The sequence below is a fragment of the Boleophthalmus pectinirostris genome, unplaced genomic scaffold (assembly GCF_026225935.1).
Source record: "Boleophthalmus pectinirostris isolate CB_2022bp ecotype Guang Dong unplaced genomic scaffold, ASM2622593v1 HiC_scaffold_22, whole genome shotgun sequence".
Taxonomy (NCBI): domain Eukaryota; kingdom Metazoa; phylum Chordata; class Actinopteri; order Gobiiformes; family Gobiidae; genus Boleophthalmus; species Boleophthalmus pectinirostris.
The window spans coordinates 31,643,590-31,659,426 of NW_026571190.1; the positions used below are offsets into that span (position 1 = coordinate 31,643,590).

At 40.1% G+C, this 15,837-nt stretch overlaps 1 protein-coding gene across 1 annotated transcript in view; it reads left to right on the forward strand.

The window, feature by feature from the left end:
• The first annotated feature begins 533 nt into the window (after nt 1-533).
• Nucleotides 534-15,837, forward strand: part of LOC129410439 (glutathione S-transferase C-terminal domain-containing protein-like) — a 77,171-nt gene continuing 61,867 nt past the window's right edge. The window contains exons 1-3 of the mRNA XM_055158654.1: nt 534-645; nt 842-886; nt 2,686-2,814. Of these exons, the coding sequence (XP_055014629.1) occupies nt 535-645; nt 842-886; nt 2,686-2,814 (285 nt within the window). The 5' untranslated portion in view covers nt 534. The remainder of the gene's footprint in view (nt 646-841; nt 887-2,685; nt 2,815-15,837) is intronic.

A 15,837-nucleotide genomic window follows, 5' to 3' on the forward strand; every position in this document is an offset into this window, starting at 1 on the left:
CTGCTGGGGTTCTTGAAGTGTATTCCAATTCCTGACCTATTCACTGGAGAGAAAAAAAATTGAGCAGAGGCACTAGGTGGCACCAGCCTGCCTACTATACTATAACATAGTGAACAAAATAAATAAGGTCAGCTCGAATAATTTGTCATTTTATTCTGCAAACACAAACTGAAACTTGCATAAAAATTACTTAGAAAGTCCATAAAAAATCCTTAAGTTACTTGAAAATGGTAAATTTTTCAATTTCCAGGAAACTTCATGCAGCTTGAGCAACCTCTAAAACATCTCCTTTTTCTTCCAAATGTCTTCTCAAATCATCTTTTGGGTGCTAAAACCTAATGCGGGGTTCTAATAGAGGTTATCTGAAACTTTATTTTTCACCATGCTTTGATGCATTTTAACATGACTTAAATCTCACAAGAATCCATTTTGTGTAATAAAGGTAATTTAAGTCAATCAAGTTATTAAGTAAATCATTTCCAAAAAATCAGATTGTCAAATTTGTGCTTTTCTTTTTCTATTTTTGCAGGTAAAATGTCAGACGTTCGTGCGCAGAGGAAGAGGCAACAGCTGAACAACTTGGTCGCCATGGTTACTGAATTAGCCCAACCTGGGAACACTATTGTGGACTTTTGCAGCGGAACGGTGCGCTCTGTTCATCTCTCCAACATGCTTTTGTATTGATTAGTGCACTTAGACTACCACTAAACTCACTTTTGGTCAATACACAATTTAATTCAGCCTTATTTGGTTTTAAAATATACTTCTAAATGATGGGTCCTTTTCAGAGTAACAGCACCGATTGCCCACTCATGTTTGGTACTATTTGGTTGTTTTGCAGGGCCATGTGGGGATTGTCCTGGCTCATGCTCTTCCAGATTGCCAGGTATGTGTGTTCCAAGAATATAATAAAATCAAAATAGCATAGTCCCTAATTATTACCTGATTTAATTACTGCCCAAAGTTAGACCTGTCATGATAATTACTACTATATCAATATATGAAAGCTGGAGCTATATATTTCAATATTTATCATGATATTTTTTCTTTGCACTACTGGGACATTTGTGGTTATTTTTTGGTAAAATATCTGTGGAAATGTCTGGCGTATTCTCCACCAGCTTTATAAATCTAAATCTGCTTGCCAGATCTCCAAATCTTCAATGTCCACAAAGGATAAACATTGTTCCATGAAGAATTTATCCACAACTATCAAGATAAGGAAAATGAAAACTTAAAGGAGAACAACGACAAGCATTGGTGAACTTTGAACGGCACAAATCTCTGCTAATGCCTTTGCTAATGTCTGCATCATGAAATTGATTTAAAATTTTAATTGTAGAATCAGTCTGAGTGAACAAATTATTTATGTTTTATTCATGACCATGACATTAGTTTTGCTCAGTAGTTCAATAATGCTGGTCGTCGTTCGCCTTTACGTTTTTGTCTTTCTTACCTTGATAGTTATGGATATATTTTCGTGGAAGATTGTTTATCGAGCTTGTTGGTTGAAGATTTGGTGATAGGGCAGATTTATGAAGCTGGTGGAAAATACGCAAGATATTTCTAAAGACATTTTGCCATAGAAAATCATTAACCAGAAGTTCCACCAACCCTACAGCGAGGCACTTCCGGCCGTTTTGAAAAAGCTCTATGATATATCCACAGAAACATGCAAGTGCCGGACCCTCAACGAAAAACTCACATAGTGCACCTTTAAGCCGTAAACGATTTAATTAATACCTTTTTTGACTCATTACAGAGGCAAACCAAGTACTGTGTGTAATTTTGCTATTTATTTTTTGCAGCTCATGTTTTTTTTAACATTATTATTATTATTATAATAATAACAATATTGTACATTTAGAATACTTTTTTGTTGTTTAAAAGTGCACTGTGTAACTTTTCTATGGATATATCATTGCTCTGCTTGGAATGTTCCACAGTATGACATTAAACAGCTAAATTACCAGTGGTTTTCTATCTCAAAAATAGAAAAAAAAAAAAAAAACAGGTATTCTGATTATGAACGAGGTTGTCTATCCACAGACCTGACCTGTAACTTGGTCTGGTTTGGTCTCCATGATGATAAAAAGATTTAATACCATCTCCGACAACGCAATAACATCTCCAAAAAAAGCATTGACGTACCATTCAGCAGAAAAGTTACTCAGTGCACCTTTAAATCTGCTCTTGGGTTTTTGTGTCAGTGTCATAAATTAGTTTCAGTATTATAATTAATCATGTATTTGTTTATTATCTGTATTTTCTTCAGCACTATATCACACTTCAGAATTTGTTATCGTGACAGGCCTACGCACAGTCGTCAACTTCATACTTTTGTCTTATTTTTCAAATCCAGTTTTGATGATTTTTTTTAAATTTCATACTTTTAAGAATAGACTTTGCCCTTATGTGGGTGTAAACAGAGCGAGTAGACATTTACGAGATTATTATTTATAATGACATATAATTAGAATAAGAATGCATCATTAAATTGCCTGTAACCAAAATTGCATTGTTCTGCTGTTTTTTAGGTTTCGAAATGTCATCCCATTTAAAAAAAAAGAAAAAAAAAGAAGAAGAAAAAAGTTGTTTTATCATAGCTTCTGCCCTTTTTTCTGATTTGATGAAGCTTTTATGAGATGTTATGCTGGCTCACTGAATGTTGTTGTGCATTTTCAGGTCATTCTGATTGAAAACAAAGAGGAGTCCCTGGTCAGAGCTCAGAGCCGCGGAGCTGAACTGGGTCTGCACAACATTGGCTTTATTCAGGCCAATCTGGACTATTTCACTGGACCCTTTCACATCGGGGTGAGTGGAGGACGCGCACTCAACACTCAAAACACAATATTACCAAGGTTTTTTCATAATCATAATTAATAAAAAACTGTTTAGAAACAAAAGAATAGAATTTTCAGCTCAGAGGGTCTTTCGTGTGTACCAGTCAGATCACACCACTCGATAACTATTCTGCTTGTGAATTTTGTTTTCTTTATCAGTGCTTGCTCACAAATATCAGGGTTTGCATTTGTCTTAACAAACAGTGTTCACATCTGTAGCTGAAAGAAAATGTTATGATTATGATTAGGTTACAAATATAGCTGCATGTTGACTCAAACATGTAACAAATAATTTTACTTTCCAGATACAGAAGTAAAAGCCTAATTTCATTCATGTTTACTTTAAAGGAATCCGTGTATCATTTGTTCATTTGTTATTCAAAATAAAACCAAAAATAAGAAAAAGAAAAAACAACTATTTTCTTCAAAATGAAAAAAAGAAAAAACAGATATTGATTTTGTGTTTAAATGAATAATGGAAAAAACGGATAACGACGTTTCACGTTTTTGTAACTTAAATTGTGATGCCGGACTTTTGCGCCGCATACGGACTGAACCAGGACTAAAACAGGAATAAAACAGGACTAAAATAGGTCTAAACCTCATCTAAACCAGGACTGAACCAAGACTGGACCAGTACTGAAGCAGTACTCTGTGTCGGGCTGGGCCTGGAGGTACGCCTGCATACAATGTCGGGTGATCAGGACTCAGACCGGGACCAGACCGGGACAGGGACCGGGACTGAGACCGGGACTGAGACCGGGACAGGGACCAGGACTGAGACCGGGACTGAGACCAGGACCAGACTGGGACTGAGACCAGGACTGAGAGGGACCAAACTAGGACTGAGACCGGGACTGAGACCGGGACTGAGACCGGGACTGAGACCGGGACTGAGACCGGGACTGAGACCTGGACTGAGACCTGGACTGAGACCTGGACTGAGACCTGTTCAGGCCTGGTTCTGTCCTTGTTCTGTCCTGGTTCAGACCTGGTTTATTCCTGTTTTAGTCCTGGTTCAGGTCTGATTCAGTCAATATGCGGCGCAAAAGTCCAGCATGAAGAAAGTAGTTGTTTTTTCGTTTTTTATTTTTGGTTTTATTTTGAAAAATGAATGAACAAATGATACACGGATTTAAAGGGCTGATATTGCACTATTTTCATATCTATGTTTTAATGTTGTTTCCTCGTCACAAACAGACCTGGAGTTGGGTTTTGTTTCTTTCACACATGTTTAACACACAAACCCTGCATATTTAGGCTGAGTTCTTCTCTCAAACAGATAACGGTCTGTTCCACCTTGTGATGTCATGTGATAACACAGGAAGTGCTCCACTGTATTTTAAACTCCATAGACACCTTCACTAGAATCATTTGAAAGATCTGTGCCATGGAATTGCCTACATGTATTGAAATAAAGGTACGGTATTTTCCGGACTATTAGACGCGCTCTTAAGCCTCCAACCCCATCAAAAAACGATTGCGCGCCCTGCAATCCAGAGCGCCCCATACACGAATCCACTCGGGTGTCCCAGCACGACTTCAGTAAACTACAACGCCGCACCACCCGCAGCGCACGCAAACACACGAAGCAGACAGCGACAGCACAGCGAAAAACACCCACAGCCACACTTATCACTCCACATGGACGAGGAACGGAACGGAGGAACGAACCGAAAAAAGTGAGTGCACTGTGACACTTCTAGACACAACTGAACAACTGAACAACTGAGTCTCTGCGAACACGCCGACAATCCAGCGGTCCCAGACAGCACCCTCCCTACACGCCACAACTGAACAAAGCCGAGAGTCACCGTGAACGCGCCAAACAAAGTCCCACTGACCCATCGAACTGTTGTGTTTCATCTTAAAGTCCGGTGTGGTTTATTTGTAAAAAAAAGTTCAAAAATAGACCATTTAATGACAGTGCGTCTTATAATCCAGAGCGCCTAATAGCCCGGTAAAAGGTAGCTTCATGACATCACAAGGCAGAACAGCAGTTTGAGCTTTGGCAATGTAGACAGACCAGTAATAAAGTGTTACTCAAACATGTGTGAATGAAACAAAACACAACTCCGAGTATGTTTTTGAGGAAAGTAACAATTTTCTAAAATGACTTAAAGCTCACAAGAGTCAGTTTTGTGTAATATAGCACTTCGAACTTAAAAAACATTTGTACAAAAATTGGCAAATATTGTGTATTGGTTTAGCAGCACATCAGCAAGCCAAATATCGGACAGCAATATAACTTAAAAAATCCATATCGCAGCATCCCTGTTCAACCCCATTCGTAAATCTCCTTCACACAGTCGCTGCCCTACTCCGAGCGCTCCACATAACTGGGCCAGCTGTGCACCACCAGAACAGAAGCACGTGCACACAGATTAACCCCAAAAGTGGAATTAGCCAGACGAGGATTTCCCTACAGACCAGTTAGGAAACGTGGGGTATTAAACGTTTAAAAAAAAAAAAAAAAATCTCCCAAATAAACAGACAAAAGCATTTAGTATTTTTTACACGTGTATCAGCCTTGACTTAGTCTTTTACGAAAATCAATATTTAATTTCACAGACTTGAGGTGTAATTCAACAAACAAATAGTTGTCCTAAAAAATCCGATCGCACTTGTATGAGCTGTTTTGGTAATTTCCTCAGTACTCACACAAAACAGATGCAGAGACACCTCAGTATGTGGTCATTTTCACACTGCCGCTAGTTTAGTTTATTTATTTAAAAGTGCATTGTGTAACTTTTCTGGGGGAGAGTCCATTACGCTTGTGGATATGTCATTGGTGTACCTGGAATGTTCCACAGTATGAGATTAGTAGTAGTAGTAGTTTTTTATTCTGTCATTTTGCAGCATTACAAAACAAAACACAGACTACAACCCCATGGATTATGACCGAAAGGGTTTAGGCTGAAGTAAAAAAAGAAGTACTTATAATGTCAAACCTTTTTAAACAATGACAGAATTCCCAGAAAGAAAGGCATCATGTAGATTGTGTATAGATCATTGTAGATTAAACAACTCCACCTTACATTGATTCAAATACAGGTGGTTTCACTGCTCAAAAATACCTTGAAAATCCGTGTATCATTAATTTTTCAATATAAAACTAAAAATAAGAAAACAACTGTTCTCTTCATTATTTGTGTCCTAAACCAAAATGAAAAAAAAGGATAATAATATTTTTTTTTTTCAGTTTTTTGATTTTGTGTTTAAGTGAATAATGGAAAAAACGGATAACAGCCGTTTCCGTGACTTAAACTGTGATGCTTTTGTGCCGGATGCAGACTGAACCAGGCCTCAACCAGGACTAAACCAGGTCTAAACCAGGACTAGTGTCGGGACAGGCCTGGAGGTGCGCCCGCATAGACTGTCAGGTGAGGCTTAGGACTGAGACCAGGACCAGACCAGGACTGAGATCAAGACTTAGATTGGGACCAGACCAGGACTGAGACCAGGACTGGGACTGAGACCAGGACCGGGACTGAGACCGGGACTGAGACCAGGACCAAATCGGGACCAGACCGTGATGGGGACTGGGACTGAGACTGGTTTAGTCCTGGTTCAGTCCTGGGTCAGTCCGTATGCGGCGCAAAATTCCAGCATCTCACTTTAAGTCACGAAAACAGAAAACGGACGCTTTTTCCATTATTCATTTAAACACAAAATAGAAACCTGAAAAAAGGAATCTGTTATCCATTTTTTCATTGACTGTTATTTTTATTTATTTATTTATTTTTTCGTTTTCTTAATTTTGGTTTTATATTGAAAAACAAATGAACGAACAACACACGAATTCATGGAGAAAAGCATTTTACAGATCCTCCACCACACAATGCGCCTTTAATGAGACAAGGACAGTGCACAATGTACATTAACCTGAACAGGAGAGATGCATTGTACCCGGTTATAACATTAGTGCTAATTTCCACCTATAGACCCTGGGCGGGCTGATGTTATAGTTCATAAACTCAAAGACACAAAGAAAATGTCTTTATAATGACCATCATAAAAAATCTGTATCATCATTCAAACCCAGTTCTCTCAGCAGTTTAAAATCATCACCCATTATTATCCAAAAGCACCAGGACATCACACTCTTTAAAGTAGAGCTGTTTAATGTCATACTGTGGAACATTCCAGACAGAGCAGTGACATTTCCAGGCAGTCACATTCTCATTCTCATTAAACGGCTTCTCGGGGACTGTTTCAAATACGAGGTCTCAGAGCAGCTCCTCTCACACTCTGGAGCGGGGGGAGTGTGGTGTGAACGTGGCCGACCTTGGGCTAACCTTGGGCTGACCTCAGACTGACTTACGCAAGGAACAGTGTGTGGCATTGGGTAAAAAAGCACTCGGCTCATGTATAAATGGGCGTTGCAGAGCTGCTGTTTGACACATTTGTCTGACGAGGAAATTTTGATCGACTTATGATGACTGTCTGAACAGAAGACGCAAAAGTGGCATCGCATCTTCACTTTTTATTCCGCATTTAGACAAGCATTTTCGGGAAGAAGTCTGCGTGCATACGGTGACGCAAAAGTGTGTGGAATTCGATTGGGTGCGCGTGCCAGACGGCTCGGTGGTGACGCTCGGTGGTGATGTATGTGACGTAAACGTGTACGCGACGTGAGCAGATCTGACCAGAGTTTTGCGTCTTGGGCAGTGTAGACGGGAACGCTACGGCGGAGCGTATTCAGCTTTTCCACTCTGCAGGGTGGTTTCAGATTTTTGCGTTTTTAAGCCCCAAAAACGTCATCACCGTCTAAACGAAAGGCACTTCTGAGAAAATATTTTATTGTTTTTACACTCAAGTGTTCTCATGTAAATAGACTCTTAATATCAGCCACACCTGCCGCCTCCTGCCTCTGTCTGCGTGAGCTCAGGGCTGCGTCTCATTTATCTTTCCTCGCTTCCTTCTCCTTAATTTCTCTCCTTGATTCTGCGGGAATTGGGTGAAGAAGTCTCATCCACAGAGGAGACACAGGGAGGAGAGAGGACATAAACTCCTCACTGAGACCAATAAAGCAGAACATTGGCTTCATTCAGGCCAATCTGAACTACTTCACTGGACCCTTTCACATCGGGGTGAGTGGAGGACGTGCACTCAACACTCTGTAGTTTTTTCCTTAAAACACAATATTACCAAGGGTCATTCATAATCATAATTAATAGGGGTGTAATGATATCCAAGTCTCACAATACGATATCTTCACGGTATGAACCTCACAATATGATATTTATTGTGATATTTTGTGGAGGCTTAACAAAACTGTTAATACGCTTCCTTAAAATTCCTCTTAAATCCAAGAAAAAAAGACAAAGAACTAAGACTTAAAAGTGCTTAGAACTCTTATTTCTTGTTGTAGTCTGCACTGAAAGGGAGCAAAGGATCATGGTCTGTGTAGTTCCCTCTGTCTTTTGCTGTTGCTGCACCATAACTCTTAATTTAAGCAAAGAGACTTCTAATTCAATATATTGTGATGGCCCACGATATTATTGTGAGAACTTTGACAATACGATATCACAATATTTCAGTTATTGTTACATCCTTAATAATGAATAAAAAACTCTTTAGAAACAATAGAATACAATGTTCAGCACAGAAAGTTTTTTGTGTACCAGTCAGATTCAGACCACTCGATAACTATTCAGGAATAGCCTAACTCTGTCTTTCCTTTTTTGTTGTTGTTGTAGTTTTTTTGTTGTTCTTTTTTTTGTTTTGTTTTCATTGTCAGTGCTTGCTCACAACTATCAGGGTTTTCATTTGTCTTAACAACCATTGTCCACATCTGTAGCAGAAAGACAATTTTGAAAATGTTATGATCATGAAGCTGGGTCTGTCTGCGCAGGTGAGCTGAGAGGACATAAACGTTTGATTATTTTATCTGATATCTGCTCCTGAAGCCTCCACATTGACACATTTGATTGACAGCGGTAAAATGGAGGATCGAGGAGAGGAATCAAGGTGAAGGAAGCGAGGAAAGAGAAATGAGACGCAGCCCGGGTCTGCAGAGGTGAGCCAGGGTCTGTCTTTGTGTCACTGAAAAAGCGTTTTCTCCTCCGCCAACAACAGTTCACGGTGTATTTAGCTACAGTTGAAAGAAAAGAACACTGTGTATAAAGGAAGTGCGTTGTCATAGAAATAAGTTCTCTGATCAGCTGATGAACTCTCACGTGGCTCATGGTGCAGTGTTTGTGAAGGTAAGACAAGTTTATTTGTACAGCACAATTCGCACATTAAGTAATTCAAAGTGCTTTACAGAATAAGAAACACATTAAAATCACAATACAAACACATGAAAACATAAATATATCATGAGCAAGGCCGATCCAAAAGTGAAGTAAACAGAACTGAATCTAGTGCACCCTGGGGTCTGTACAGAGAGCGCCGTGACATGTGTGAAAACCACATTAGTTATATGGACTAATGCAGTGGTGTAGAGGGGATTTTTTAAGTGGAGGTATGTGATTGTGATGAATCCTGCACAGCTACCTACCAAGAAAAAAAAGAAAAAACTCACTTTCAGTACAAATGTAAAGGCGCCAGCCAAGTAAAAGTCAGTAATATTTGATGTTTTTTTACTCAAATAATGTGGAATCATGTTATTCACATTAACGACATTCATAATCACCTACAAAACATAAATCATCGACTGCAACACATGAACCAGGACTAAACCAAGACTAAAGCAGGTCTAAAGCAGGTCTAAACCAGGACAAAAACCAGGATTAAACCAGGACTAAACCAGGTCTAAAACAGGACTAAACCAGGATTACACCAGGTCTAAACCAGGTCTAAATCAGGTTTAAATCAGGTCTAAACCAGGACGAAACCAGAACAGATCCAAGACTGAACCAGGACTAAAACAGGTCTAAACCAGAACTAAACTAAGACTAAACCAGGATTGAACCAGGACTAAACCTAAACCAGGTCTAAACTAGGACAAAACCAGGACTAAACCAGGATTAAACCAGGTCTAAACCTGGACTAAATCAGGATTACTCCAGGACTAAACCAGGTCTAAACCAGGTCTAAACCAGGTCTAAACCAGGTCTAAACCGTGACTAAACCAGAACTGAACCAGGACTGAACCAGGACTGAACCAGGTCTAAACCTGGACTAAACCAGGATTACACCAGGATTAAACCAGGTCTAAACCTGGTCTAAACCAGGTCTAAACCTGGTCGAAACCTGGTCTAAACTAGGTCTAAAACAGGACTAAATCAGGATTACACCAGGTCTAAACCAGGTCTAAATCAGGTTTAAATCAGGTCTAAACCAGGACGAAACCAGAACAGATCCAAGACTGAACCAGGACTAAAACAGGTCTAAACCAGAACTAAACTAAGACTAAACCAGGTCTATAATAGGACTGAACCAGGATTACACCAGGACTAAACCAGGTCTAAACTAGGACAAAACCAGGACTAAACCAGGATTAAACCAGGTCTAAACCTGGACTAAATCAGGATTACTCCAGGACTAAACCAGGTCTAAACCAGGTCTAAACCAGGTCTAAACCGTGACTAAACCAGAACTGAACTAGGACTGAACCAGGACTGAACCAGGTCTAAACCTGGACTAAACCAGGATTACACCTGGATTATACCAGGTCTAAACCTGGACTAAATCAGGATTACTCCAGGACTAAACCAGGTCTAAACCTGGTCTAAACCTGGTCTAAACCAGGTCTAAACCAGGTCTAAACCTGGTCGAAACCTGGTCGAAACCTGGTCTAAATCAGGACTAAACCAGGACTAAACCAGGTTTAAATCAGGTCTAAACCAGGACGAAACCAGAACAGATCCAAGACTGAACCAGGACTAAAACAGGTCTAAACCAGAACTAAACTAAGACTAAACCAGGATTGAACCAGGACTAAACCTGGACTAAACCAGGTCTATAATAGGACTGAACCAGGATTACACCAGGACTAAACCAGGTCTAAACTAGGACAAAACCAGGACTAAACCAGGATTAAACCAGGTCTAAACCTGGACTAAATCAGGATTACTCCAGGTCTAAACCAGGTCTAAACCAGGTCTAAACCAGGTCTAAACCGTGACTAAATCAGAACTGAACTAGGACTGAACCAGGATTATACCAGGTCTAAACCTGGTCTAAACCAGGTCTAAACCTGGTCGAAACCTGGTCGAAACCTGGTCGAAACCAGGACTAAACCAGGACTAAACCAGGATTAAATCAGGTCTAAACCAGGACGAAACCAGAACAGATCCAAGACTGAACCAGGACTAAACCAGGTCTAAACCAGAACTTAACTAAGACTAAACCAGGATTGAACCAGGACTAAACCTGGACCAAACCAGGACTAAACCAAGATTACACCAGGTCTAAACCAGGTCTAAACCAGGTCAAGAAGCTCTGCACTGGTCCTTTACCGTGCAGTCACATGACAGTCTATACGGGCGCACCTCCAGGCCAGTCCAGGCACTCAGTCCTGGTTTAGTTCTGGTTTAGTCCTGCATCAGTTCTGGTGTAGTCCTGGTTTAGTCCTGATCTAGTCTTGGTTTAATCCTGGTTTAGTCCTGGTTTAGACCTGATTTAGTCCTGGTTCAGTCCTGGTCCCTCATGTCTCAGGTCACTATAGGACAATACTGGAGATATCATGAGCCTATGCAGGTTGTTTTCACCATTTTCAATAGCTCTGGTTTATTTAAGTTTTAGGCTATTTTATATTTGTTATTTTTTCATTTCTCACATCGGGAGAAGTGGGTGGACGGCGTACCCCTCACCTATCACGCCCACTACACCCCTGGACTAATGGACTCTATTGTGAATCTCCCCCGTTGTTTACATTTACAGTTGAAAGCGCATTGTCAGACCTGTTGAATGCTCTTGACTCTAATTATTTTTGTATTGTCTTGAACCCTTTGTGAATTCTGTGAACCTTTAATTTAATTAGAGCCTTCTAATATGTCACCCCTATAATTAATCTGCAGTAATCCGCTTCTTCCTGTCTAATGGCACCTTTCACGAAACTGCATAACAATGTGACTCCAGTTTTGCCTCCCGCTCACTGTCTCCGAACTCTTATTTTTAGTTGATACATCTCCAAATAAATAGCAGAAAACGCCGGAAAAGCAGACACTTCATCTCTCGCTGAACTGAAAATGCCAATATGCAATTATTTCCAGTCATAGTAATAAAGACGGCTTTTCATTTCTGCGCAGAAGCGGTTTTAATCAGAGGCCTTTTAGTGCTGTGTGCTTCAGTAGAATCTCACCCTGATTATGAGGAAGGCAGTTGGGTCTTTTTACGACTAAATGAAGGGTGCAGAGAGTTGAGGAGTTTTTCTTTTTTTTTTTTTTTTTTTTTTTTTTGTATTTTGTAGCTGGCTAAAATCTTGTGTGATGTGGAAGTCTCCCTGTAGCTGAAATTTGACAATCATTGTGCATTATAATAGGAGATAGCACAGTGCGAGAACAATTGTAATATTGACAAAAATGTACATCTTTATTTTAACATGTTTTTGGAGAATATGGAGCTCAGCTCAACAGAGACTGCTCACCCCCTGGTTCTGGCAGTACGTTTCTCTTTCATTTTTTCCCATTGACCAGTGCTTCTCAATTACCGTAAATTCTGGACTATAAGCCACTACTTTTTCTCACACTTGACTCTCACTGCGGCAAATATTTGGACGGATTCTTTGTTTGGCACATTGTTCATTCATATATACGGTCTATGGTTTGGAAACACAGTGGGTACACGCAGCCTGAGTGCAGAAAACGGCGCTGTTTGTGCGGTTACACAAGGATCTAGGGTTAGTGATATTGTCAGCGCGGTCAGATAGTTTATTGCCGTGTGATAAAATAAGTTATGATGCTAAATGGACATAGTGAGGGGGATACATCTTACCCGTATGCATAAATGACGAGAAGAAATGTCTCAAACTTCGGTAGCCGGACATCCACTCGTACGTGATTGATAGAACTAACCCCGCCCCCGAGAGAGTCTGAAATCTGCTGAAATCCTCCAAGACACTGACATGATACATGATACAGGACAGCGGCTCTTTCTGCAGGAGACATGCACAGTAGAGTGCGGGGAGAGACGTGGATAATGCGCGAGGAAGATGCTCGTTTGATTGTGTTTTGAACTGTTATTTTGCGCTTCATACACACACCCTCCTCATGGAAAACACATGAAGAAAGGCTGATGATGCAGCTTTTAAATTAATGGTGACTGATGTGGCTGTCGAAGAAGGAAACAGAGCTGCTGTACGTGAGCTCGACATCAGTGAGTCGATGGTGAGACTTTGGAGACGGCAATGTGATGAACTGACTCAATGCAAAAAGACAACAAAAGCTTTCAGAGGCAATAAAAGCAGACGGCCTGAACTTGAAAACGTTCTTGAAGACGTGGACACCTGCAGCTTATATTCAGGTGCAGTCTATATATGTAGGATTTTAAAATTTTGTTAAAATTAAGTTGATGCGGCTGATATTCAGGTGCACTCAATAGTCAGAAAATACAGTATTTTCTGTCACGCCCCCCCTAGGAAGAAGAAAACCACGCCCCCCACTCAACAGAACCACTACCAAACGTGGACAAATCGCTCCGTCGCCTTCAGTAGCCTACATATGATAACACAAATGTTTTAGTCGCGTCTCAAAAGCGACTCCCAGGACACAGGCAGCCTGTGTTTGTCCGTATCCTGTGCTGTGCTCACCTGCGTCATGAGGCGGTCCGCTCCTATGTCGTCCTTGTCTTTAACGGTGATGTCCATGTTATAGTTTGAGGCACTTGCATCATTTAGTGTGACAGAAACTACGTCTAATGCTGCATTCAGTATCAGCTCTTCTGCTATTTGGTACACCACCTCATATGATGCTAACAGTGCTCACTGGTTTACTGAAGTAGCATTCACAAAGCGGCATGATTGTTGGCAATATTCGGCACGTTTCCCTGAAAAAACTCAAGTGGCTTATCAGCATGATTGGGGTGTAATGTGTTTTCGCTGTGCCATAATTTATTTAGCTTCATGCTGTCCGCTGCCAAAATTTTTAGACACAATAAATACACTATTTTTGTCCTCGTTTCCCACCATTGTCACAGTGAAGCCGAGTGCTACGTACAGTCTATGTGTGCGTATGCTCGCTGCAAAAACCCGACACTATAGCGCTAATACTCCCTGCGCACTCTGACAATGAGAGCGTCACTGCCAACTTCTGTAGTGGATGTGCAATTACACCTGACAAAAAAAAAAATTGCACCTGACATTGCACCACTATTTGAGAAGGACTGCCATTGACTTTCCCCCCCAAAAAATTGTTCTATATTTTGCTCAGGGCTAATCAGCTACATGCCAACAAGACCTATAATTGTATTTAAAATCTTTTTCTGGAACTTTATAAACCATAAGTTTATTAAAGCATTTGGTCGGATCTTGCATTTTAAAGAAACATGTTATGTATATTAGTTACCATGTAGCTGCAGCCTCCGTGATCCCTTTAATCTCTTAATATTAACATTTTTCACAATACCTAACGGGGAAAAAATAAAAAATAAATTAATTTCCAGAACTGAAGCAAGTGGTCACTGTTGAGCTCCATTCTGATGACAATATTATATCAGAAATTTACCAAAACATCCCTTTATGTAACATTAGATTGAAGAAATATCTCTTTGTACTGTTGATTGGACCTTTTTTTTTATTTATTATGAGATTTTTGTGCAGCATTTATTTATTGTTTTATTCATTTGTAGACAATTTACCCTTAACTGTGCATATCTCCCAACTATAGACTGTATATATAAATGAACAAACTTTGAAAGATTGTCGCCTCTCTCTCTGTAACTGCTGCAGTAAACCTCCTCATTTTTGTCTTAAACTCTTCACATTAACTCGCTCTGCATGATCCTGGTATTTTGGCTCCATTGACTGAAGCTGAACTCTATGGTTGACACATCTTTATACAGTCTGTGCTTCCAACACAGAGGGAAATATGGTTTTGCACACTGCAGTAGAGAGATTACTGCACATTTTATAACAGAGGATTTGTACAGTCTAGCACCAGTGGGCATGAAGGTCCTGCTGTAGCTGTAATTAGTGTTTATCGAACATTTTTTCTGAAATGTTTTGATGAATCCAATTGGGTTTCAAATAACAGCACATTGATCTGGTCAGTGGTCAAGATGATGGGTATCCGTTGAACATGCTGTTGATGATACGTTTTATTCTACTGTATTGAGCGTGGTAATTTTCACTTTTGCTCTCTGCCATGTTATAATGTTGCTCCCTCAGTAAAACATGTCTGAAGTTGTTTTATATATCAACCAAGCATGTTTGAGGAATCTAGTAATCTCTCCCTCCCTATTTAAACCCTGTTTATGGTGAGCTGATTCTGCACCATACTCAGCTCAGACCTACGTCATCCATGCTCCCACATGACAATCTGTCATAAATATACAGAAAAAAACATGATACAAAATTGTACACAGCATCTTGACAGATCTGATGTGATGTGCAGTAGTTTTATTAACGGGATACATGCTGATTGTGTTGTGATAGCGCTCTGAAGGGGGAGTGACGTAGTGTGGGGGCAAAGGGGTGTGAGTCTCAGATCGTCAAAAATGAAAGTCAAACATGTAAATATAGTGTTTTCTGTGAAAGTTGCACTTTTGTCATGGTTTGGGTGGTCCTGTGACTTATATTCCGGTGCGATTTATATATTCAAATTTTCACACTGACAACCACAAGAGGGCGCTCTAGGCTTATGTGTCAGTGTCTGCTGCTCCTATTACTCCTGTACCTCTGTCACTTTGCTCTACTGTGCATGTTTCCTGCAGAAAGAGTCGCTGTCCTGTCTGTATCATGTCAGTCGATCGCGCCATTACTTCTGTACCACTCAAAATTAAAAATTGAAACAAACTTATAAAGACAACTGAGAAGACTGAACAGAAAAAGAAAATCATATTTTGCAGATTACAAGCTGCAAGTAGCGAAATATGCAGCCGAAAACTG